The sequence below is a fragment of the Rhinichthys klamathensis genome, unplaced genomic scaffold (genome assembly GCF_029890125.1).
Source record: "Rhinichthys klamathensis goyatoka isolate OS25496 unplaced genomic scaffold, OSU_Roscu_1.1 h1tg000223l_1, whole genome shotgun sequence".
Taxonomy (NCBI): Eukaryota; Metazoa; Chordata; class Actinopteri; order Cypriniformes; family Leuciscidae; genus Rhinichthys; species Rhinichthys klamathensis.
In genome coordinates this window covers 3,893,934-3,919,650 of record NW_026606747.1, presented here as the reverse complement: position 1 = coordinate 3,919,650, position 25,717 = coordinate 3,893,934, and the positions used below count along the sequence as shown (strand labels likewise).

The window sequence follows — 25,717 nt, the reverse complement described above, 5'->3', positions numbered from 1 at the left end:
ACAAGACCACTTTTTAAAAAACAATCATAATTTCACTGCCCTTCGTCCTGAATACATTCTGATAATTTCCATTGCAAGGAAACATCCTGAATTAATGGGAAATGTGTAAATTTTACTGATATATCATTTTAGCTCGCTTAGAGGAGAGCAAATGTAAAAAATGTCTCACTTTACCCCACTCTCCCCCTATCACAGTTTCCACAAATATATGAAGCAGCGCAACCGTTTTCAACACTGATAATAATCAGAAATGTTTCTTGAGCAAAAAATCATCATATTAGAATAAATGGTGAGCAGAAGAGATCTTTTAAAAACCCCAAACTTCTGAGTGCCAGTGTACATGCGTGAGGTGAATCGAGTCCGAGCTCGTTGTGATGTGTGTGTGTGTGTGTTGATAACGGAGCAGGACAGCAGCAGTGTGTGACTCTCAGCATCAGTAGAAGGAGTACTGGTTCTCCACAGCTCTAGTTCTCCGCGAGCCGTCGGTGTCGTGATAGTCTTCAGTGGCACCGGTGGGATCCAGCAGTCTCTCTGCGCTGTTGCTCCGGCTGTGGAGACCTGCTCCTGCTCCTCCTCCTCCTCCTCCTCCTCCTCCTCCTGTTGAGGCCGGCTGGGCCATCGGAGACGAGGACGAGCTGGAGGACAGCGCCGGGTCTGAGGGAGCGCCGGCACCGGACAGCTGATGCGGAGACTGGCCCGGTTCTGCCCGACACACAGCAGCGTCACACCGCGGGACAGCAGCTGGGACATGAGGGGACGCCACATCTGTGCACACACACACACACACAAATAATACTTGCACAACTTCAGGAAAGTATGTTATTGGTGCATATCAAACGGTTGACAAAATGTCAGACGAAATTTAGTTACAAAATAGAGAAAACAGACGGTGACAAAAGTGTAGTTTAATGCATGCATTTAAAAAAATAATCTGAACTATATGTGAGGTGTTTGTTTGAGAAGAATTCAACTACAGTGTTGAGGGTGGTTTCGTCTGGTCTGGTGTCTGTGATCATGTGGTCACTACATGTGATTTTAAGGAGTTAAGGCAAGTAACGTCTGGCGCACAATAGTGGAAAATAGAAATTTTCACATCAAGCGATAAGGCCCATTCACACCACGGACAATAACTATAATGATAATGATAAAGTTATAGTTTTTATATAGTTTTAGAAAATTGTCCTGAATATAAAAGAATAGCAGAGAGGAATAATTGCGTTGGAATCACTTTCAGAACAATTTATTTCCAGCTGATAAATGATAAAAAACACTGACAGCCAATCAGAATCCTTCCAGCTGTAACAATCGGGAGCTTTTAAAGCGGCGGACGATAAAACTGCAACGCTTATAATAAACAGAATTATATTGCGCACTGGTGTGGACGCTGATATAGATAGAGCCAAACTGTTTACTCAGCTTTTCTCTTGGAGATGACTTCAGTTCCCTTTCGAAAGGGAACTCGCACTGCATCAATGATGCTATTGGGGAACGCCTTCCACGTGAAACAGTGTCTGAAAAACTATCCAATCATGACAATCGAATTTGACCGGCGACAGCCAATGACGTCACTACTAGTGCGACCCAGAAGTATAAAAGGGGCTCCTAGAGAACATGTCATCCTCTTCGTCTTCAGGGACTGTTTTGTCTGATTTACAATCACTTGAAACGCTTGTTTTCACTTGCCATAATTGATGTGTGTGGATCCGTGTTTTAGGTTTCTGACACCAGATGACACACACGACTTGTGCGTTTACTGTTTGGGCGAAGAGCACGCATGATCAGCTCTTGAGAGACCTGATTATGCAGAATGTGAGAGTTTTCCTCTTAGAAAACTCTGCTCTCGTCTGGCCCTCTTCCCTCTTCGGGTCCGGCTCGTGCTGAGGCACTGCGGAGACTCGGATCATGGGGTTCCCATATGCAGCTCGCTGATGAGTTTGAGAGAGGTGTTTCTCTCACACGCCCGTGAGAAGCTCACGAGGGTCATCCTCCGATCCAGCAGCAAGTGCTCTGCTGGCACCCAGCCCAAGAGAGCAGGAGATGGCTGATGAGGGTGAAGAAGAGGTACAACCTGAACCCTCACAGCCTCCCTGCCCCGCGTATGATGAGCTGTTGGATGTTATGGAGGGCACTTCAGCTGCTGTGGGAGCGCGTGAAGGAAGGAGCCGTTCGTGGCAGGCTGGATGAGCGACTCCTTTCTGGCCATAACTCCCCAGTTCCCATGAGCCTTCCAGTCCTTCATTATCTGCATACTGAGATCAAGAGGGCATGGAAGAACCCATATTCTGCACGCATCCATCGTCAGCAGCGAGCAAACTACGCTGATGTCGAGGCCATGCGTGAACATGGGTATGTGTCGATGCACCCAATCGACGAGACGTTCCTGAACTATCTCGCTGCTGGAGAGGCATCGGCACTAAAAGCTCCGGCCCTGCCTTCCAAGCCACTCAAGATGACATCTCGCTTGAATGGCAGGGCATACGCGGCAGCAGGTCAGGCTGGGGCTGCCTTACACACTATGTCAGTGTTACAGGCATACCAAGCTGACCTGCTGAAGGATTTGGATAAGGGGCAGGGTTTCTCCCCTGATGCAGTGAGCGAGCTGCGCCGCACCACAGGTCTGGCTCTTCAGGCCACCAGACAAACCGCTGCCTCGATTGGAAAGTCGATGGCTGGAATAGTGGCCGCGGAGAGACATCTGTAGCTGAACCTGGCTGACATCGGGGAGAAAGAAAAGGCTTTTCTCCTTGTGGTAAGGGGGGCGTGGTTCTCGCGGCGTCTGTAGTGAGAGACGAGTCAATGAGCTGTGCGGTGAGTAAGTAGGTCAAGTGCAGATGATGAACACCTGTGTCTGATTGCAGTGATTGGCGTGGGGAGACCGATAAAAGCCACACAGTGGGAGAATGCTGGAGAGAGAGAAGGGACTGGAACTCGTGCGAGAGCTGTTCAACTGAGAAGCTGAGACCTGATCTATATCGGCGTGAAGAGAGTTTGTATGATTCTGAGTAATAAAAACCGTACGAGTTCCAGTTTCGCCGACCCCGTCTTCTTCTTCCCACCACACTACTTTGAACCTTATTACACTCCTCAATGCCCCGGTTTCGCCATCTGAACTTTTCGGCACCTCCGTTGAGACAGTGGTAGAAAAGTTCAGAGGCGAAGGTGCGCTTGGCTGCATTTAAATCATGCATTCCGCTCCGAATCCACACCCAGACAGCCAAGGGGTCCTGGCCCTTGAGGGCGCTTGAGGGAACGTGCACAGGCGAGAACATTTTCACGTAACTTGACAACTAACTAAAAGAAGAGGGACTTGTGTTTGTGTACAGACGGTGCTGGAGCGATGCTGGGGAAAAAGAAAGCTCTTAAAGCAAGAGTCTTGCAAGTGGCACCTCACATTAATTCCACGCATTGTATTATACACAGAGAAGCTCTGGCTCAAAACACTTGACCCAGATCTTAAACCGTGTTCTTGAGACTGTGATAAAAATAGTCAACTACATAAAAGCGTGTCCACTCAATATGAGGCTGTTTGCCACAAACTGAGATCGGAGCGTGAGTGCTTGCTGTTCCACACAGAAGTCAGGTTGCTTTCACGAGGGAATGTGCTCAGCCGCCTGTTTGAGCTGCAAGACGTGCGCTTATTTCTGATGGAGGATGGGTCCCAGCTCGCTGACCACCTCACTGATCCTGACTGGTTAACAAGGCTAGCGTATTTGTCTTGCATATTTGAAAAACTGAATGGTCTTAATATGTCATTGCAAGGTGAAAACACAAGCATCATGTCACCGAATGATATAATCCATGCATTCACGAGACAACTTGAGTGCTGGACTGAGCGAGTTGAAATGGGTAGGATTGACTTGTTTACTGAGCTGTACGAATTCATGGAGGAAAATTAACTGAGTTTTAACATAGTGAAGAAGTCTATCACTACCCACCTTCAAGCCCTTCTGGAACACTTCAACAAGTATTTCCCAGAGTAAACAGCTCTAGAACAATATGAATGGATAAGATCACTGTTCACTGTAACAAGGGCTAATCATCTGACATCCAACCTGGAGGATGCATTGTTTGAACTGTCAAGCTACCAAACCTTAAAGACAGCGTTTAATTCCAAGACGCTGGCTGAGTTTTGAATTTCAGTCGAGAGGGAATTCCCACAGCTATCCAAGGCCGCTATGGATGTACTGATGCCGTTTGGCACTACCTACTTGTGCGAAAAGACTTTCTCGGCACTCGCGCACATTAAAAATAAATACAGATTGTGACTGAATGTAAAAGATGAACTCCGAGGTCCGTGGCGGTCTCCAAAATTAAACCAAGAATGGACTTGCTGTACTCCAAGCATTGTGCCCACCCATCTCATTAGGTGATGTTAATATTTAAATTAAAGTAATGAGTAAATTACTATAAAACAATATTATAGTTGTTTGACTGTCGTGTTCTTTTGTGTTGTAATTATGCTTGTTTTTGGATTAGTGCATGTGCACAGTTTCACGCAACGTTTGTATACTTTAACCACCTCCCAGGATAGTAGGGTTCGCGAGTCACTCGCACCTCATAACTGAGGCCTCCACTTACCTTGGGCTTAGTGGCTTTTTGGCTACCCACAGCTCTTATTCGGCTCATTTTAGTACTCCCTCCCATTGGGGATGGGTTTGAGTACACTCCCTTAGAGCCTAAGCACTGCAATGGGCTGACGCTGTTGATAATTGAAGTTGTAGGCATTTCCATAGGCCTCCTCGATAGTCAGGTAGCGTAAGATTGTACTCCCCTTGTTTAAAGGGTGGATAGCGCTCTAGCTGAGTACACTGTCTATTGGCAATGTAAAGTAGGAAAAGCTGGGCCCACAGTATTTCTGTGAGTACACCTATGATATCTGAAGCTAGTTCTGCTAAAAAGTATCGCTATCAAGTAGCAGGCCTTCACAGGCCTCCTTAAAGGTGGCTCCACTATGTTGTGGATTTTAGCAATATTCATCATGTTGTAGGCTCCCTTTGAGGCTCCCTGATTCTAGCCCTAGAGCCTGGTCAAATTATATATATATATATATATACACACAATTTTCTTAGGTATCCTAAGTCTGGTTAGAAGGTTGAAGGACTCTCATGAGGCCTCCCTGTTTTATCAGCCCTAGAGCTGGAGGCACTCCCCTTATCTAGGGTCCCTTGTTAGAGTCCCCAGGCTCCAAAATGTTTCATACCACTGTGTAGATCCAGGATTGAGAAGAGTTACTCCCCTCATTTACAAGGGTTATAGAGCACTATCCTGAGTTCTACTCTCCAGGATGCCCGTCTCCATGATCCGGTCTGTGAGCGATTACTGCCACTATCTGCAGTCCTCCCTATCTATCGCATGCCTCCACAGGTTAGGCAAATAATGTTAGAGACTCTTTTTAGGAAACAGACAGGTTGTTGGCAAGACTAGGTCAGTAGACTTGATCAGGTCAGCCTCCCTGGTGGCATGTGACTATGTCCCCCTCAGAAAGTGACTGGACAGGACTCCTTCAGATGCCCTGGCCATATTCCCATAAAGGAACCCCTTCCATGGAAGCTGTTGGTTCAAGCCCTTAAGCGACCTTGGTAGGCTTTTCCGTGTTTGGAGGCCTCTTTAACACTTATAGCTTGGGCAGTGACCAGGAATAATGTCACTGACAGCCTGTATGTGACCCGAAGGGAGAGTGTGTTCTTGGCAGTTCAGGTTGAAACTGACAGTTCTGACGTTTTTGTCATGAGCCATAATTGGCATGCACTCCACTCAGCATGGTGGGATTGTACTTTGTTCCCCAATACCGTCATCGACGCAGTGCGAGTTCCCTTTCGAAAGGGAACATCTAGGTTACGACTGTAACCTCTGTTCCCTGAGAACAGAGAACGAGACACTGCGACGTTAGCCATAATGAAGTTCAATGCAAAGGACTACAACAAACGGCTGGTACGGATTACAACGAGCTTCTTCCCGGGTTGATGACATCACAAAACCTCAAATGTACATAAACCCTGCCCTCTGGAACCAAGGGGGTGAGGCTGATGTTGATGTTGGAAAAAGTCTGTCCTAAAGGCCTGTACACACCGGGACGAATATCGGCTCGCGTTATTCGTCAGCGTTTTTCAACGCGTTTTTTGTGTTCACACCCAAGCGATTTTCGCTGACGATGAGCCGAGTGAACACGCAAATTCATTCCCTGACATTAGATGGCGCTTAATGTAAAACAGAAATACCCCGGTCCACAAAGTGGCGCTGCGCAACTACGCTTCTGACACTCGCTTGTCACTCAGAAGAAGAGAGCAAGTTTGTCGCGTTTGTCATATAGTTCTTTATTGTCGTTGGTGTCTCTTTATAAAGACACCAACAAGACCAGCAGCTCTACATTCATCTAGCCTTGCATCTTCCTCGTCTTATTTCTTCCCGGCAGAGTATAGACGCTGTATATCTTCTTCGCCATTACGTATGTGTGCTCAGCAAGACCGTTTTGTGTTTGAGCGCCCCCAAGTTGTGTTTTACTGTAACTTCAGAAGCTCCAGACACGTGAGCAAAAGCGCCAATCTCATTGGTCGGATAGTTTTTGACGTGGCGCGTCAAACCAAAAAAACGAACCCGAGGCGTTTTTAAAAAAATGACGCTTTTACGCGTGGCGTTTTACGCGTTGGTGTGAACACTCACATTGGCGCCCTTTGTTTAGTCACGAGGCGTTAAACGTCGGCGAATAACGCGCGCGAAATTCGTCCCGGTGTGAACAGGCCTTAAGGCTGAAGAATTTAAGAGAGGTCAAAATGTATTTTTAACACTGCTCCTGAACATTATAACCTTAACGATTGTCTTTGAGCTGCACATTTTATGGAGAACAGTTTCCAGAAGAGAGTGCAGGCTAAACACACAAAAGCTTATCCTGAAATATGTAGCCACTCCCATTTTGTTGGGACAATCTGTTGTTCATAGATCACAACTTGTAGGTATGTCTTATTATTTGTTGTTGTGTTTTCTATTAACAGTTCCAATTATAAGCATTATTTAGTTGCTATGATGTAAAGCTTTGCCTCCGCTAGCCTGCTAACTAACATTACAGTATTGATGTAGTGTTTACTGTAGCTTTTGTAAGCTCTTGCTTTTGTAAGACTGTTTACTGCCCCTTAGGAAAATTATCCATGATTTTGTGATCAATTACTGTTTGTATTACCATCGTTTTCCGACAAATATAATTAAATGGTCGATATTATCGTATCTATAAGAAAATTACAAAAAAAAACATACCACTCTGAAACGTCCTGTGAAATCTGAACATCTGCTTAAAATCCGTTCAGCACAATCCTCTTGTTCGTAACATTGTCAGGGTCTGAATCGGGCTTGAAATTGTTTGAAATTGCCGCGATCATTAATATTTACATCTGAGTAGAGCTCGCGTTTATGAAGGGAAGTGACATTTCCCGAACACGCGCTAAGTTCACAAAATCCTGGGCCAGCTAACCAATCGCAGCACATTTCGTATTTCAGAAAGAGGGGCTTCATCGAAAACAGCACGTTCAACCAGACTGGGGAGAGAGGAGCTGTAATAATGTAAAAATGTGTGAAAATGAATTAATTTTTTTAACAATCAAGCATGAAAACATATTCTAGTACACCCTAAAAACAAAATCAAGACTCCATAAAAGGTCATACTAGGACCCCTTTAAAACAGGAAGGATTCTAATTGGCTGTCAATGTTTGTATTGTTCATCAGCTGAAAATAAATCTTTTTGAAAGTCATTCCAATGATATTGTTTCTATGTGATATTATCGTTACAGTTGTGGTGTGCTATTCTTTTATATTCAGAACGATTTTTAGAACTATACACTCACCTAAAGGATTATTAGGAACACCTGTTCAATTTCTCATTAATGCAATTATCTAATCAACCAATCACATGGCAGTTGCTTCAATGCATTTAGGGCTGTGGTCCTGGTCAAGACAATCTCCTGAACTCCAAACTGAATGTCAGAATGGGAAAGAAAGGTGATTTAAGCAATTTTGAGCGTGGCATGGTTGTTGGTGCCAGACGGGCCGGTCTGAGTATTTCACAATCTGCTCAGTTACTGGGATTTTCACGCACAACCATTTCTAGGGTTTACAAAGAATGGTGTGAAAAGGGAAAAACATCCAGTATGCGGCAGTCCTGTGGGCGAAAATGCCTTGTTGATGCTAGAGGTCAGAGGAGAATGGGCCGACTGATTCAAGCTGATAGAAGAGCAACTTTGACTGAAATAACCACTCGTTACAACCGAGGTATGCAGCAAAGCCACAACACGCACAACCTTGAGGCGGATGGGCTACAACAGCAGAAGACCCCACCGGGTACCACTCATCTCCACTACAAATAGGAAAAAGAGGCTACAATTTGCAAGAGCTCACCAAAATTGGACAGTTGAAGACTGGAAAAATGTTGCCTGGTCTGATGAGTCTCGATTTCTGTTGAGACGTTCAGATGATAGAGTCAGAATTTGGCGTAAACAGAATGAGAACATGGATCCATCATGCCTTGTTACCACTGTGCAGGCTGGTGGTGGTGGTGTAATGGTGTGGGGGATGTTTTCTTGGCACACTTTAGGCCCCTTAGTGCCAATTGGGCATCGTTTAAATGCCACGGCCTACCTGAGCATTGTTTCTGACCATGTCCATCCCTTTATGGCCACCATGTACCCATCCTCTGATGGCTACTTCCAGCAGGCTAATGCACCATGTCACAAAGCTTGAATCATTTCAAATTGGTTTCTTGAACATGACAATGAGTTCACTGTACTAAAATGGCCCCCACAGTCACCAGATCTCAACCCAATAGAGCATCTTTGGGATGTGATGGAACGGGAGCTTCGTGCCCTGGATGTGCATCCCACAAATCTCCATCAACTGCAAGATGCTATCCTATCAATAAGGGCCAACATTTCTAAAGAATGCTTTCAGCACCTTGTTGAATCAATGCCACGTAGAATTAAGGCAGTTCTGAAGGCGAAAGGGGGTCAAACACAGTATTAGTATGGTGTTCCTAATAATCCTTTAGGTGAGTGTATGTTTCTCATTAGAGTTATTGTCCTTGGTGTGACCGGGCCTTAAGTGGATGGTTTTTGACCAGAAATTACTTGTCTGGCCTTAAAAATGCATAATACCAGTACAGAATTTATTAATTTTTTTTTTTGAATTTTTAAGTTTGACTATGAGAGACTCATCATGGTCAGCTTGAGCAATAGTGCTGGTGATCACCGAACAGAGCCGTGACGGACAGACAGTAATCTACTCCTGCCGTTCGTTCAGGTGTTTGCTTCCCGGTCACGTGTCAGTGTGTTGTGTGTGTTGTACTGGTCATACACACCTGTGGGCGAGGGCTGCACCTGCACGTACGAGCGCAGCGTGATGTCGGTGGAGCCGCCCGACTCCAGAGGGATGGGGTGCGCGTGGAAGTGCCGAAGCATGTCGGACACCGTCTGGAACCACAGGTGATGCACGTGACACTGGCCGCTGTCGTTCACAGACAACCGCAGGTGCTGCCAAACACACACACACACACACACATACATCAACTCAACAACAGGCTTCACAATCCTCAACATCACCACCTCAACACCTCTCAGCCCCGATCCGGGCCACATCTGGCACATGTGGATTCAACACGCACGTGGGCCGGATCTGGCCCGAGACTATGTTGCTGTCTGGATTCACAATCCTCAATACATCACCAATAAATAACTTCAAGTAATTAACAAAATCAATCATTGATAACAGATTATACTTGTCCTATAAGTATATCGAACCTTCCCGGATACATACACCACATAAAGCAATACATACACTACCAGCCGAAGTTTTGAAGCGCTACGACGTTTTATGTTTTTAAAAGAACTCTCTTCTGCTCACCAAGGCTGCATTTATTTGATTACTAAAAAAAAGAAGTAATATTGTTGAATATTATTACTATTTAAAATAACTATTTTCTATTTTAATATATTTTAAAATATAATTTATTCCTGTGATCAAAAGCTGAATCAGCATCATTACTCCAGTCTTCAGTGTCACATGACCCTTTAGAAATCACTCTAATATGATGATCAAGAAACATTTATGCTTATTATCAGTGTTGAAAACAGTCGTGTACAATTTTTTTTCAGGATTCTTTGATGAATAGAAAGTTCAATAGAACAGCATTTATTTAAAATTGAATCTTTTGTAACATTATAAATGTCTTTACTGTAACTTCTGTTCAATTTAATACATCCTTGATGAATAAAAGTGTTGATTTATTTTATTTATTTCCCCCAAAAAATAAAAATACAATTCTTACTGACCCCAAACTTTTGAACAGTAGTTTTATGTTACAAAAGCTTCTATTTCTGATAAATGCTGTTCTTTTGAACTTTCTATTCATCAAAGAATCCTGAAATAAAAATGTAAATAACATTGATAATAATCATAAATGTTTCTTGAGCATCAAATAGTTTCCACAAAAATATTAAGCAGCAAAAACTGTTTTTAATATTAATAATAAGAACCATTATTAATAACCGAGTAATAATAATTGATCATCAGATCATCATATTAGAATAATTTTTGAAGGATCATGTGACCCTGAAGACTGGAGTAATGATGGTGAAAATTCAGCTTTGAACACAGGAATATTTTACACTTTACTATATATTCACAAAGAAAACACCTGATTTTAAACTGTCATAATATTTCACAATATTAATGGGGTTTTTTTGTTGTATTTTTAATCAAATAAATGCAGCCTTGGTGAGCAGAAGAGACTTCTTTTAAAAACAGTAAAATTCAAAACTTTTGACTGGTAGTGTACACTGTATAGCAAAACTCAACTGCTCGATTGTTTACATTGTAGCAAAATGTAACTATATAATCATCCAGCTCTAATCAGCTAAATATGACTATAAGGCATGAAGGTATTAAACATTAACATTATGATTTCCTGTAAAGCTGCTTTGAAACAATGTGTATTGTGCTATACAGATCTGAAAGTTTGTTTATCGGCTTAGAGGACAAACACACTTCAGCTGGTTTAAAGCGTTAGTTCCCCCATAAGTGGTGTGTGTGTGTGTGTGTGTGTGTGTGACTGTGTCCGTCCTCATTCACGGTCACTGTATGGAAAAGAGCAGCATGAACATTCTGCTAAACATCTGCTTTTGTGTTCCATTGAAGAAAAGAAGTCACATCGGTTTGAAATGGCATGAGTTTGAGTAAATGATGACACCAATAATGGGTGATTAACAATTTAAAGTTCATTCCCAGCTATCCTCAAATGATCTTCAAAGCCACAGAAACCAGCTCATAATGACTGTCCTTTCATTCAGACATGGAGGACGATACTCTGGCACTTCTCTCACACTCAGAACATACGGTAACTCAGAAACAGCAGAGCAGATTCATGCAGGCACCGTCTGAAGAACACTATGTTTCAGTGAGGGGTCAGGGGTCAGGGGTCAGGACCCCATGAAGGCTCACCTTGGCTTTGCCCTGGAAGTTAAAGGTGAGGACGTATTCTCCGGGACGCGTCTCGCTCTGGCGGATCACGAACAGCCCGTGACTGTGCGCTCCACCGGCGAGAACGAGCTGGGCCGCCCGCACCCGCGACAGGGTCCCGTGGAACCATGGGTAACCCGCCAAACTGGCGTCTCCTTCCACGTCCCTCGGCGTTTCACCTGGACTTCCTAAATGACAGAAGCAATGGGAGTGTGTGTTTACACTGTAGCGCTGCCAAGTGTTTGCAGAACTTAGAAAAAGTGGCTCTAGCTGGGTAAATCAGACCCAAACCTGCTGGTCTTAAAGGTGCAGTAAGTGATTTCTGAGAAACGCTGTTGAAAGTGGATTGGACTGAGCACCACAACACACTTGTACCCAATCAGCAGAAGGGGGCGTGTCACTCATGATGGGGGAGGAGAGAGAGTGAGCCAATCAGCAGAAGGGGGCGTGCCACTCATGATGGGGGAGGAGAGAGAGTAAGCCAATCAGCAGAAGGGGGCGTGCCACTCATGATGGGGGAGGAGAGAGAGTAAGCCAATCAGCAGAAGGGGGCGTGTCCACTCATGATGGGGGAGGAGAGAGAGTGGGCCAATCAGCAGAAGGGGGCGTGTCACTCATGATGGGGGAGGAAAGAGAGTAAGCCAATCAGCAGAAGGGGGCGTGTCCACTCATGATGGGGGAGGAGAGAGAGTGGGCCAATTAGCAGAAGAGGGTGTGTCACTCGTGATGGGGGAGGAGAGAGAGTGAGCCAATTAGCAGAAGAGGGTGTGTCACTCATGATGGGGGAGGAGAGAGAGTAAGCCAATCAGCAGAAGGGGGCGTGTCACTCATGATGGGGGAGGAGAGAGAGTAAGCCAATCAGCAGAAGGGGGCGTGTCCACTCATGATGGGGGAGGAGAGAGAGTGAGCCAATCAGCAGAAGGGGCCTGTCCACTCATGATGGGGCAGGAGAGAGAGTGGGCCAATTAGCAGAAGAGGGCGTGTCACTCGTGATGGGGGAGGAGAGAGAGTGAGCCAATCAGCAGTAGGGGGTGTGTCACTCATGATGGGGGAGGAGATAGAGTGAGCCAATCAGCAGAAGGGGGTGTGTCACTCATGTTGGGGAGGAGAGAGAGTAAGCTAATCAGCAGAAGGGGGCGTGCCCACTCATGATGGGGGAGGAGAGAGAGTGGGCCAATTAGCAGAAGAGGGTGTGTCACTCGTGATGGGGGAGGAGAGAGAGTGAGCCAATCAGCAGTAAGGGGCGTGCCCACTCATGATGGGGGAGGAGAGAGAGTGGGCCAATTAGCAGAAGAGGGTGTGTCACTCGTGATGGGGGAGGAGAGAGAGTGAGCCAATCAGCAGTAGGGGGTGTGTCCACTCATGATGGGGGAGGAGAGAGAGTGAGCCAATCAGCAGAAGGGGGTGTGTCACTCATGATGGGGGAGGAGAGAGAGTGAGCCAATCAGCAGTAGGGGGCGTGTCCACTCATGATGGGGGAGGAGAGAGTGAGCCAATCAGGAGTAGGGGGCGTGTCCACTCATGATGGGGGAGGAGAGAGAGTGAGCCAATCAGCAGTAGGGGGTGTGTCACTCATGATGGGGGAGGAGAGAGAGTGAGCCAATCAGCAGAAGGGGGTGTGTCACTCATGATGGGGGAGGAGAGAGAGTGAGCCAATCAGCAGTAGGGGGCGTGTCCACTCATGATGGGGGAGGAGAGAGTGAGCCAATCAGGAGTAGGGGGCGTGTCCACTCATGATGGGGGAGGAGAGAGAGTGAGCCAATCAGCAGTAGGGGGCGTGTCCACTCATGATGGGGGAGGAGAGAGTGAGCCAAGTGAGTCAAATGTTTTTTTTTAAACACATACTGCCCCTTTAAACCAGGAACCACTAATTCAGATATTCAAAAGCTATATTTGCATGTGGTTACACATTTCTGACATTTCACCCCTCTACTCGCTCGCAGACTGTGTGAACTGCTCTCTAACTCGTAGGCCCTGTGTTTGCAGTTACCTTTGCCTCAGTAAACAGTGTGAAGTCAGTATTTCTGTTAAAGAATCCTTTGAGAAACATCTAAAAAATCCTCATGAATTTTAACAAGTTAAAATTGAATCACTGAATCAAACCACTGTTCAGTGGACTCGACTGGTTGGCACTGTTGCCTTGTCCAAATACCCACACTTGCGGTCTTGGCCACTAGAGAGTGTGTGCAAGACTGTCCTGTCTTAAAAATGCCAAAGTGCCCTTAATGCACACTGAATACACACTTCGGAGCGGTATTCAAAGCTAAGCGTATCCCATCATGCATTATGTTCGGGAACTCATGTGCCCTGGAATCGCGAGATGACGAGGAAAACATTCCACTGTAATTTAAATTAATTAGATGCATATAATTTGGTAGTAAAACAAAGGGTTGCACATTTTATTGGTGCAAAGATGAGTATGGTGTGTGTATGCCTATTCTGTACAACATTTGCAACTGTTATCACTTAATTAGAAGCACCACGATTTTAAATTTGTGTCTTCTGTTAGTTAGCGACATAGCGACTACTAAACAGACATGTAGAGGTTTATTCTAAAATGCAAAGTATTGAAAGTATAATAAATAAAATATCTACACACACTTGCAGTCTTTACGCCTTCTTGAACACTTGGGAAAAAAGGAAATACGTCATGCAAGTGGTGAAGTGTAAAGACCGCAAGTGGGTTTTTTGGACAAGGCGTGTGTGTACCTGAAGGTGTGTCCTCTGGCGACTGCAGGAACCGCTCTAACGGCACATGTGAGGGATGCTGGGTAACGGGCGGCTCCTGGCAGTGCTGATCCGCAGCAATAGAGCACAGCCGCTCAGACCCCCGATGAGAACCTGAACAACACATCCAGAACATCAACACAATCCTCCTGTCTTCCGCTTAAAGCTGCACTGTGTAATGTTTAGCGGCATCTAGTGGTGAGGTTACGAATTGCACCCAACAGAAGTTACGGTGGCCGACAGGAAGTGATGTCGTCGTCTGAGACGGCAGAGAGGAGCCAGTTAAACAATGAGGTTTCTTTACAAAGATACATTAAGAAATTAGGTTTACTTAATTATTCAGTAAAACGATGTTATTGCGAATATTATTGTGACTTGTTCATCATTGTGTCAGTGTTATATTCGCTTCTTTGCACGAAGAACAACATAGTGACAAAACGCGTTTGTCCGTTCAGGGCCACCGCAGAAACATGTGGATGTACGGGGACCCGCGGTGTGTGTAGAGAGAAACGCCTCATTCTGAGGTAATAAACACACAACGGTTCATTAAGTAAAGTCTTTATACACCACTGAAAACATAGTTATGTGTATGATATTACATTTCTGTCAACATATCCTCCTAAATATTACACAATGCACGTTTAAGAAAGAGCAACAGAGCGGGCACTGTGTGCGAGCTCATCAGACAGATGTAAACACTGCTGAGCAGTCGTACCGTCACACAGCCGCTCGCAGCTGCAGGAGGACACCAGCGTCAAGTCTCGGGGCGGCTGGACGAGAGCGCACGACGCCAGCTCGATGTCATCGCCACTGTCCCTGACACACACACACACAGTGTTTCTTCTCTTAAAACATTCATCTGATGTCCTGGAATCAAGAGTTGTCTCTATGCAAGCAGTGTTTTTGCTATTTTTAACACATTAATGATGCAAAGGGAAAACGGTAACACTTTACAATAAGGTTCATTAGTTAACATTAGTTAACTACCTTGGTCAACATGAACTAAGAATGAACAATACTTATAACTTTGTCATTTCTTTTGCTCCCTATGTTGAAAGTAGAAGTGAACATTTTAATTGTTTTAGTTATGATTATATTATTAATCTTGAAAAAATTCAAACTAGTGAAATGTTTAAAAGGATGCGTCTCCCGTTTCTGTACACAAATCAGTTAAAAAGAGCTTGTGTACAGTGCAAAACAAAAACATTTAGAGATATGAAAATCAAGAAAAATGCCTAATAAAAGCATAATCATAAGCAGTTTGTTCAAAAACAGGGGTTATGGGAAGAGTGAGACAGTTAATATCAACTTGATAGTGAAAATTCAAAATTATACGTTTTTAAAGACATTCATACTCCTATGGGAAGTCACATGTGTCGAAATCCAGCTGTCACTGACTCGGTGCACATAGTAAAAGATACGTCACTGCAGTCAGGATGATGAAATACTGTAGTCAATAGTGATTTAGTGATCAACAATTGCTGAAAGGGAATTAAATGAACCAAAGTCAGTGGCCAAGTGCCCAACTATAATAATATGTTTAATTTATATAGCGCTTTTCCCAAACTATAGGGCTTCAACAACCTTTGTACATGTTCCATATGACAGAAATAAAGCCAAACTGGTTTGTAATTAGTGAATATGGTAATGCTGTTTTTGGAGTTGTTTAATAATCCTCTGGTGAGATATTGATTTTATTTGCAGTTGATGTCATATAAGGCTGTGTGGCTGTGAGTCAGAAGTAGTTGTTGTGTTTCTGTCTCTTCTCTTTTATCCTGTTCTTCCTGTTCCTCTAATCCTCTGTGATTCTGCTTGTTAACAGCAGGTGTTCATCACTAATGTTCAATCATCACTTATTTCACTAACTGCAACACTCATTCATTGCTTACTTTACTCTATATCCATTGGGACCATATGAAAACTGAGCCGTGTTTGTTTAACACTGAGGATGTTGCTGTGTACCAGTAAACATGTAACCATGTTTTTCTTTTGAACTCTTATCAGAGGAAGCATTGCGGCTTTGGTTTAGTGTTAAAGAAATGCTGCATAAGATTTAAAGAATTGTCATGGCCAGTCAGTGTGCCTCTTGTTTTAGTTTGTGATTGCGCCCCGTGATTCAGATGTACTGTGTAAATGTTCCCCATGTGAAAGTAAAGGTGTGTGAGGTTTACCCGGGGTCTATGCAGTCCTGGATGTCTGCGACCCACGAGTTCTTCTGCAGGGAGTCGATGGTCTCCAGAATGTACTCGGCACCATTTTCTACCTGCAACCCACAAGACAACACCACAGTTTGATCTGACAACACTGATCTAGATCCAGGAGGCAACATTCTTGCATTTCCCAGAGAACAGCTGCATATGTGATGTGTGTATGAGAGTATGAGATGACGGTACCTTGAGCACAAACGTGTTGTCTTTGTCGGGCATCTCCAGGGGCATGGTGGTCCTCACCTCCACGATAGCAGACAGAGGGACGCTCACTTTGGGTTTAGACGACTACAGACACACACATCAACACAATCAATGCCATTCCCACACACACACAGCCAATTAGGGCTGTCACTAATGATTACTTTGGTAATCAAGTAATCGGTCGATTATTTTTGACGATTAACCGAGTAATCAGATTTTTTGGGGTAATAAAAATAAACCTAAGCAAAGACCTTTATTTGTCTCATTGTTATTATGTACATTAAGTCATTTTAAAGTATCAAAAGCAAGTAATCACATGGTTTTATAAAACAACACTTAAAATACATAATATACTTTATATACGTAAATAAATCATCTTACATTATGTATTATAACAAAAGCCTGTAGAGGTGTTGTTACACTTCACAGCAGATCAAATCCTTGGTTAATATTAGCCAAACGACATTTAATTCAAATGTTCACTCGATCTTTAATATTTGGCCACTTCTAGGAACTACAGCCACTGGAATTTCCTGAACACAAACATGTTTTGATGTCCACATGTAAACTCAGAGCGAGGGTTTAAACGTTTATTTTGAAAGCGCGATGAAACATATTGATGTATTCACATAATAAAGATTATTGCAAAAAATATTTTTTTAAAAACGAACAAAACACAGCAGGCATGTCAACTGGCCTGAAACGGGACATGCGTACTGTGAGCCCTGTATCTGCTGTCACTTCTAGTGTTCACATCTGCTGGTTTCAGTGATTATACGACGAGGTCTCATGGAAGGAAAAGAGTGTGGTTTTGAAAGCACTGAACTGGTGAAACTGGTGCTGAGCATGATCTACACTGCCTGAAAACACAACAATAGTCAAACTGATTCTCTCCGGATGGGCTTCTGTATCTGACAAACCTCTGACTGTGGAGGCGATCTCACTGACAGTCGTGATACGCTACACTGTAGGCATTTATGAGGACAGACAGGAGCTTGACTCAGCTCAAACACAGACATACACAGCATTATAGTTAGCAAGGATACTCACTCACCCTCTATTTTTACCCTATCTTTAGTTTGTTCAGGAAGAGGAAGTTATTAGTACCGTCTTGAGGGACTGAAATTGCTCTGAGACCAGCTTCCCAAAATGTGGGAATAGGATTTTAAGAGGCCGGATCAAGGGAGGCTCTGACTCATTTTAATGAAGAAAACATTTCTATTAACATATGTGTGGTTCATCTGTTCATTCATGAAGCCATCTTACGCCTGATAGCACGATGAAGTTAGAAGAATAAACTCAACTATTAATGAGCCACAGCAATTGTCCAAATGCCAAGCAGAATCAAACGCCTCTTCAAATACTGAAGAGTTACCTGACGAATATCACCATCTCAGCCACTGGAAAAGCACTTGCTAGCATTACTCTACTTCTGGCAGTAAGAGCACACAAGTGTTTGCCAACCGTTCTTTTGAAGAAAAACTGCTCACTAGAGTTGAAGCCCATCAAATCTTTGAATGATATTAAAACAAACACAAAGTTAATTAATTATTTTCACACCAGTCTACCCTGTCAGATAATCCCACAGCTGAACACCACCATAAGAGCAGTCTTTACCTGGCAAAGTGGACGGTTTAGCCAAAGCTACACGAGAATAGCCTAAAACTAGCCAGTCCCTAAACCTTAACCCAGTGCTGCTCACAGTTATTGGATGATGCTGAAATTGCTCAGACATCAGCTTCCAAAAATCTCTGTTTTTATTGGCTTTTCAAAGTTTTTTACATCCGTTGACATCTGTAAGGATCAGCTCACCCTGCTGAACACCTGTTTGTGCCCTGCCGTCTGGCAGATGCTGTTCCATCCAATCACGGACAACCAGACTGACGATCATCTTTCATCTTCAAGCCAGACTACTGAACAGCCCACAGTTCTTCATCTAACACCGCGACACTTCACACACTCAGACACTACTTTCAGCATTTACCATTTACTATATAGTTCAACTATTTTGGTTGTATTGTTCTGATGATTTAATAGCACGCTACTTTTACTTTAGCTGCATTTCCATTACGTATTTTCTAAATGTCGATAAAAAACGATTGCGAAATGACAGCGTTTCCATTAATCTATGTTATGCGACTAAAACGTAATTTTTCTCTCTCGCAATAAGTACTTCCAAAAGTCATGGTGACGGATGTTGGTAGGTTTATGTATATCACAGCCGCCGCACTGGCCATTAGTGTTAATAGAAGGAGACGTGTGTGTGTTATCCAAGCATTAATGGCAAGGAAAGACCTTTATACTGAGAGCGGCACATATGAGGAGTTTCTCCACTTGATAAATTGTGGCATTTCTTTGTTGTTTAGAATCCAGTATTCCTGTAATACTTTTGTCTTTTATGAGTTTAATGAAGAACTCGCTCTCGTCTTCTGTCCAAACACAGCTCGCCTTCTTTAAAGAGTGATCGACTGTTACGTACGTCAGGTGACTGTAAATGCGGAAAAAGGTTTCCATTGCAGTCTTGCGAAATATTCCTTTATCGAATTGCCTGAAAAACCACTTCAATGCGAGCGTGTAAACTTTGTGATAAATGGGAGTTTTTGCGAAATTGTCGTGTTTTCATTGGGCGTATTTTCACTTCACAATTTTAATTTGAGCAATTTGAAGGGTAATGGAAACAAGGCATATGCCATTGCCCACTACTGTTTTTTTTTTCAGCTGTTATCTTATCTCAACTGTTCTCATCTAAATTTTTGATTGTTCAAGTCTAATACGGACCTGTACCTTCATTGTCTGAATCTGAGCCTCGTCACAAGCTCTTCGATGGCCAGTGTACCCAGTGCCAGTGACAAATAAGTGACTCACTCAATGTTCACTTTGCCCATGCAAATAACAGATTAAGATATATCCCAGACAGCAAACACAGTGTCGGCCCGATTCCGGCAATCCACGTGTACCAGAAGTGGGCCGAATCTGGGCCGACACTATGGGGATGCTATAAGAATGATCTGGTTATTCTTCCCCCAATCCATACACTTGCTTACTAATGTCACACACACACACACACACACATCAGGGCTTTATCAGAGAGCTCTTGTACCTTTGGTGGAACGTAGAACTCAAGCTGGAACTTCTCTCCCGTGTCCAGGTAGGCGCCGGCCGTCTTCCTCAGCAGTAACCGGCACTTCTGCCACTGTCCCGCCCCCATGCAGTGAGTGTCATCGGCCACCATGTACCTGAGCGCGCCCTCCCTCTGGATCTCCAGCAGCTCCACCCGGTGGCCCTGAGAGGCCCGCGGCAGCCGTAGCTTCTGGCTCCAGTGCTCGGAACCCATGGCCTCGGCTCCGTTGGTCCTCCGGGAGCCCCCCGAGGGGTCTGGTTCTGGGGAGGCCCTGCGGTGCCAGATCTCCTTCACCCCGTCCACCATGCTCAGACTCATGTTGCGCAGGGAGAAGCCCTTCTTGAAGCGCGCCTTGCGACGCCCCAGCGACACGTCTTCCGAACTTCTGGACTGGCTCACGGATGGCGTCTTACGGGTTGGCGTTTGCTGCTCCTGTCCGCTGGCTCCGCCTCCTCCGCTGTCCATGCTATCCAGCGACTCGCTCGACGCCCCCACGTCTTTGCGGCGCTGGTACAGGTTGTGGCCGAAGGGTAACGTGCAACTCTGTATGCCCACAAAGGGCACGATGCTGTACTGAGGAGCAGAAGAGTCTCCCGGAGAGCCGAGTCCTTGCACCTGCTCGAGGGCCGCAGAGAAGCAGGTCAAGAAGTGTTGCGCAAAGTGTTGCGAAAAGCTGGCGTCAGCACCAGGCGAGTCGTAGCTTGGGTTCTCGCTGATGAAACGCCGGAACTTGTGGGCGAAATCTGCAGCGGATGCTCGAGAGTGAAGCTCACAGAACTCCTTCCAGTCGGGCCGCGTGCAGGAGTTATGCTCCGGGCTGCTGGGAGCCCCGGCGCCGTTCATTACTAGGCCATGCCAATGCCCCGGCAAACCACTGGCACACAGACACAGACACAGACAGAGAGACAGGTCAGTAAACCAGAGAGTGTGACGGCCTGTCAGGTGTCTGAGAGCAACTGTAGTGGGACAGTGATGCTGCTAGATAAATCGCCCCCTTCAAGTCTAAGGCCACGTCCACACGGAGACACGTTTAGCTGTATACGTAAAAATGTAGTATCGTATCAGCGCTTCGAGAGCCTGAAACCGCTATTCTTTTTAAACCGGGTCCCAGAGTGGATAAATCTGAAAACGACACCCTTGTGTTTTCGTGTGTACAGCCAATCCGTATCTGTTGTGAAACGATGATGTCATCACCCCACGTGTTGCCCGTAGTCACACACCGCTACGTCACATGACCGCAACAACGGCGGACTACATGCTTATGCGCATGCTTCAAGTCTTCTTCTCCGTTTTTAGTGCATCTCAGTGGCAGAATTACAGCGCCACATACTGGTCTGGCATATATACTACATCGTTTTGAGTCGGTTTCAGTGGTTTCGTGTGTACGCAGATATTTCTTGAGACAACGCAATGTTTACAGAATTTTTTTTTAGAACGAGGGGAAAAAAAGATCGGATAGGGAAAGCTCTGGCTTCGTGTGGATGTGGCCTAAATCTGGTCAGTCCAATCAAATCACAGTTTTTGTAGATCAAAATGTATGCAGCTTTTTTACATACAAAGATAGTTCTTGCATGGGAAACAGTTTTTTCCCCCCAATCTTCAGAAAGTCTAAATCAGGCCAATGGTTTGGTTTATCGCAGCGAAACTTGGTATATGTCATATCCACCATGCCCTGAAGGTATCGGAGCAGTTTTAGTAACAGCGCCACCTACTGGTCAAGAACCATAACAAATGTCAGAGTATGGCTGAATCCGAAATACGCCCCCTCAACCCTCATTTACGATTCCCTACGTTAGTCCACTAATACCTTTTACTTGAAGGAGTGAATAAAAACGAGTCAGTGAACTCGGAAAGCCGTTGAGCATACATCGGTTGTACAGTTGTTATTGCAGTGCATTGTGGGATTGAATAAGTGCACTCAGTTACGTCCACTATGGTTTCGGACAGCACTACTAATGGCTGTTCCCTTAAATAATGCCCTATTTGAGGGTATAGGGGGTGATTTCAGATTCAGCCTATGTTTATAATAGATTATGTTTGTGTTTTAAAGAACATTTAATAAACCAAATGTGGTCGGAAAACTATAATCAGAGAAAATCCATCATAAACACACATGAGCATCTTTACTATATGCATGAGGCTCATTTTCCATGCAAGTCAATTTAATGTGGTTTTGAAACATTTTGTTTAGATCATAATTTGTAGAGAATTTTTTTTATGACACTTTTGCAAGTAGAAGCACTATTGTCATGCATGGTCATAGCCTCGGTTAATAACAATATTGACACTAGTATTAATGTCACCTTTAAAATGCTTCATCAAAATGAAACTGAGAAAGCGTCAGAACATCAGTGAACGAAGCCTAAATATGAACATGATCATATAAGATCTATTATATGTGAACACTTATGACTGCCAAAGCAGGACTGTATTTCTGCACTGATCAAATACACATTTTATCATCTGGGATGGTTGGAAGTCTAAAGGAAATGTCTGCAATATTTGATCTTATATGTCATGCCGAAGCCACACTACCGAAACACTACCACAGAACATACATGCAACACTTACGCAACACGCATTGAGTAAATGTTACAGCATAGACAAAGAAGAACACAAACTGTCATGAGACTGAAGCTGCTGCAACATTATTCATGTTAATCAAAGCATCGGCTCTCTCGGCTTGGATGACATCTGTATTATTTTTATTTTTTACATTAAAGCATATTTGTCATGCTAAACAAATACAGTATCTGCATATCCCTACTATTGTAATGAGTTTACTGTACTGGCCGTGTGTGTTTCCAACTATGTGACTAAGCCACACATAGCCTGTGTGTTATTAATATTAGCATCTGTCTGAAAATAAGACACTGACACAGAACAATACAGCACTGGAAACACTGGAACAAATGTATCTTCTTGAACTTTTCAAAATATTCACAAAAATCGAACCTTTAATTCAAGTAAAACATTTGGAAGAATAACAATATCACCAAACAAATGTTGCTAACACTTTATTTTGATGGTCCACTTTAGACATGAAGCAACTCCATGTCAACTAGAAGTCATTAGAGTATTATTAGAGTAATATCTGCAAACACTTTATTGTGATGCTCCCCACAGACCATCAGCAGTGTATGAAGTGTGTCAAAGCTCTTGTGGGACACATGCTAATAATACATGTCTTTATGGCAGCGGCTAGCCTACTGAAAAAAGCATATTTTCTTAGCAATATATTCTAAACACTATGTAAAAATACTATTTGCACCTCAGTATTTTCCATATTCATGGTTCTGCATATATTAAATAAGTCATTTTGGTGATCAAAGATGAGTTTTAAGGAATAAAATGATTGATTTCAGGGGGGCTTTAATTTAATGTCCGCTCCATTCATATGGGTGTATTTTATCATCTCTTTATGAAGGTTGTGAAGCATCAGAGTTTCTTGGTAATAGACTGTCAACAGAGGGACAGAAACATCTTAGGTTTCATTTAAAACATCTTCATTTGTGTTCTGAAGACGAAGGAAAGTCTTACGGGTTTGGAACGACATGAGGGGAGGAATTACATTTTTGGGTGAACTAACACTTTAACACCTCCAGTTGATTTAAACTTCGTAATTATTGGCTAAAAGGAGGAAAAGAGCATTTCAGAGACTGAACTATCCAGCATTTGGTGCTGCTGGGGTGTTTGAGGACTGTGTGAATCTGGCCTGTGTGTCTCCTCATATCTACAGCCCAGTGAAACAGGAAGTCATGGCTTGATCAATAAAGTGAACTCAGAAACACTTCCGCTAGATCTGGACTCAATACTCTTTTAGGTTATGGTTTTTGTGAATATTCTGAATAGGTGTTTGTGTACACACTCATGCTCATGTTTGACAGAAAATAAGTCATGGAAATGTTTACTTAGTTGACATTCAAGTTTACTGTTGAACTTTGAAAACACTTTTGGAATAATATGAGGAAGGTCCTCAGAAAACACAGTTCTGCCCCACTTTTTGCTGACACTAGTCTAAATGAATATGAACACACATTTTATTTACAGAAGTGACACAATTTCATTCACTCAGCATATCTGTATAATACTTATACATGCAGTTGCTATGTCCTCGTATTATTAGAGAGACTATATTGTTTATTTACTTGTAATAATTCATTTGTCAAACCATTTTTTGTTTGTGTACTGCGAAAGCTAAAAGGTGATAAAATGGTGAATAACTAAAAAGAAATAGCAACCAGTTACAGCATATCAAATACACATTTTGGTAATGCTTCCTTTTACAGTACAGTACTTAGGTGTACTTACAGTGTACTTACCTAGAAAGTACTGGCTAATATAAGGTAAGTACATGGGTTAGGGGTAGGTTCAGGGTTAGTACCAAGTTATTACCCAGTAATTATAATTACTATAATAAGTAGTACTAGTAAGTACATGGGTCACAGGACTGTAAAAGGAAGCGTTACCCACATTTTCATATTGAGCATAGTGTCAATGTAACCTACAATCTTGGTGATGAAAGGCGTCCTTGTGTGCAGTGGTGTTATGGATGTTTACGTTATGGCCCCTCAAACCCACAGAAGGGCCTTGTATGTGTGTGTGTGTGTGTGTGTGTGTGTGTGTGTGTATCACTTGATTATTCCAGGTTGTCTGTTATTGGGTGGGTGATGCATGATGCTGTGAATCTCTGTGAATGAAGCCGGTGCACGAGGCCTGAATCAATAACACACACACACACGCGCGCGCGCGCGCAACACTAAACACTGTCCAGATGAACCAGAACACTGAACCAGAACCAGCGAGTGTGACCCACTATAGCTGAACCAATCATCAGTTACTCCACATTAAGCGCTTAAACGCACACTGAACACAGGTACAGCAGCGCATAATGAATGAGTGCGAAGGGCCGTTCATTCAGGACGCGTTCTTCTTGCGCTCCAGCTCGCGTTTTTGAACGCGTCCTGTGAAAGCTGCGCGCTGAATCATCATCATCATCATCATCATCATCATCATTACACGCGTCCATTCTCACCTCCGTTAAATGCGTCACTGCATGTGAGGCCAGTGCTGTTAATCCAGGTCCATCGCCGCGGGTTTGTGGAGGAGTCCAACACATCGCATCGCTATATCATCCATCTATAGAGACTGATACATGACGCGTCAGGCGCGCGCATCTATTCTCCAGGCAATGCAGCTGCTCTTAAAGGAGAAGAGCGCGATTTCTGATTGGTCCTTAAATGAGCCACGTCATGAAGTCATCGGTCACCACTGAGTGAAGGTGATTCAGAGCACCATCCTCTTCCTCCTCCTCCTCCTCCATCAGGCCTGAGACTCACTGGGATCACATCACATCATGAGTGGACACACACACACACACACACACACACACACACTGCAGCTGCTGTATGTTCATGGAGACACTGACTGGAACACCATATGCTAACAGGCTACTATACTGTATGCTCTCACTATAATACAGTAATATTAAACAGCAATGGATGTGAGTGGTGTCCAAGTCTTCTTCAAAAAAATGCATGATGTTTCATTAACACAGTTTGGGAGGAGCATGTTCTAATGATATATCCAATCAACTCGTCATCAGCAATTATCACATCTAATCATATCAGCATGAGAGGAACCCTGTATTCACTCTAAAATGGCTGGGTTAAAAACAACCCATCTGGCAACCCAACGCTTGACATAACACATGCTGGGTTAAAGTAACCCAGCGTGATGGATTACACATTTTAACCCAGCAGGTTGGGTTGCGAAATTTAACCCAAATTCTGCTCATTTTGACCTCATTAATGGTTATTTATATTTCCTTGCAGTAAATGCTATTTATATGAAATTTAACCCAGCAGTGGGTTACACACAAAACTACCCAACACTTTGAAAATAACCCAGCAAAATGACCCAACAGGCAGAACCCAGCAGTCTGGGTAAAAAACTGTGTTCATT

At 43.8% G+C, this 25,717-nt stretch overlaps 1 protein-coding gene across 1 annotated transcript; it reads right to left on the bottom strand.

Annotated features, from left to right (window-relative positions):
• Positions 1–354: 354 nt before the first annotated feature.
• On the bottom strand, positions 355–24,938 carry LOC130097742 (SH2B adapter protein 2). The gene is made up of 9 exons (XM_056264683.1): positions 24,789–24,938; positions 19,733–20,627; positions 16,615–16,716; positions 16,393–16,484; positions 14,937–15,037; positions 14,204–14,335; positions 11,477–11,682; positions 9,339–9,510; positions 355–765 (listed from the first exon to the last, which is right to left on the bottom strand). The coding sequence occupies exons 2-9, from the start codon at positions 20,594–20,596 to the stop codon at positions 434–436; spliced, it is 2,001 nt and encodes a 666-aa protein (XP_056120658.1). The 5' UTR covers positions 20,597–20,627; positions 24,789–24,938; the 3' UTR covers positions 355–433.
• Positions 24,939–25,717: the final 779 nt, after the last annotated feature.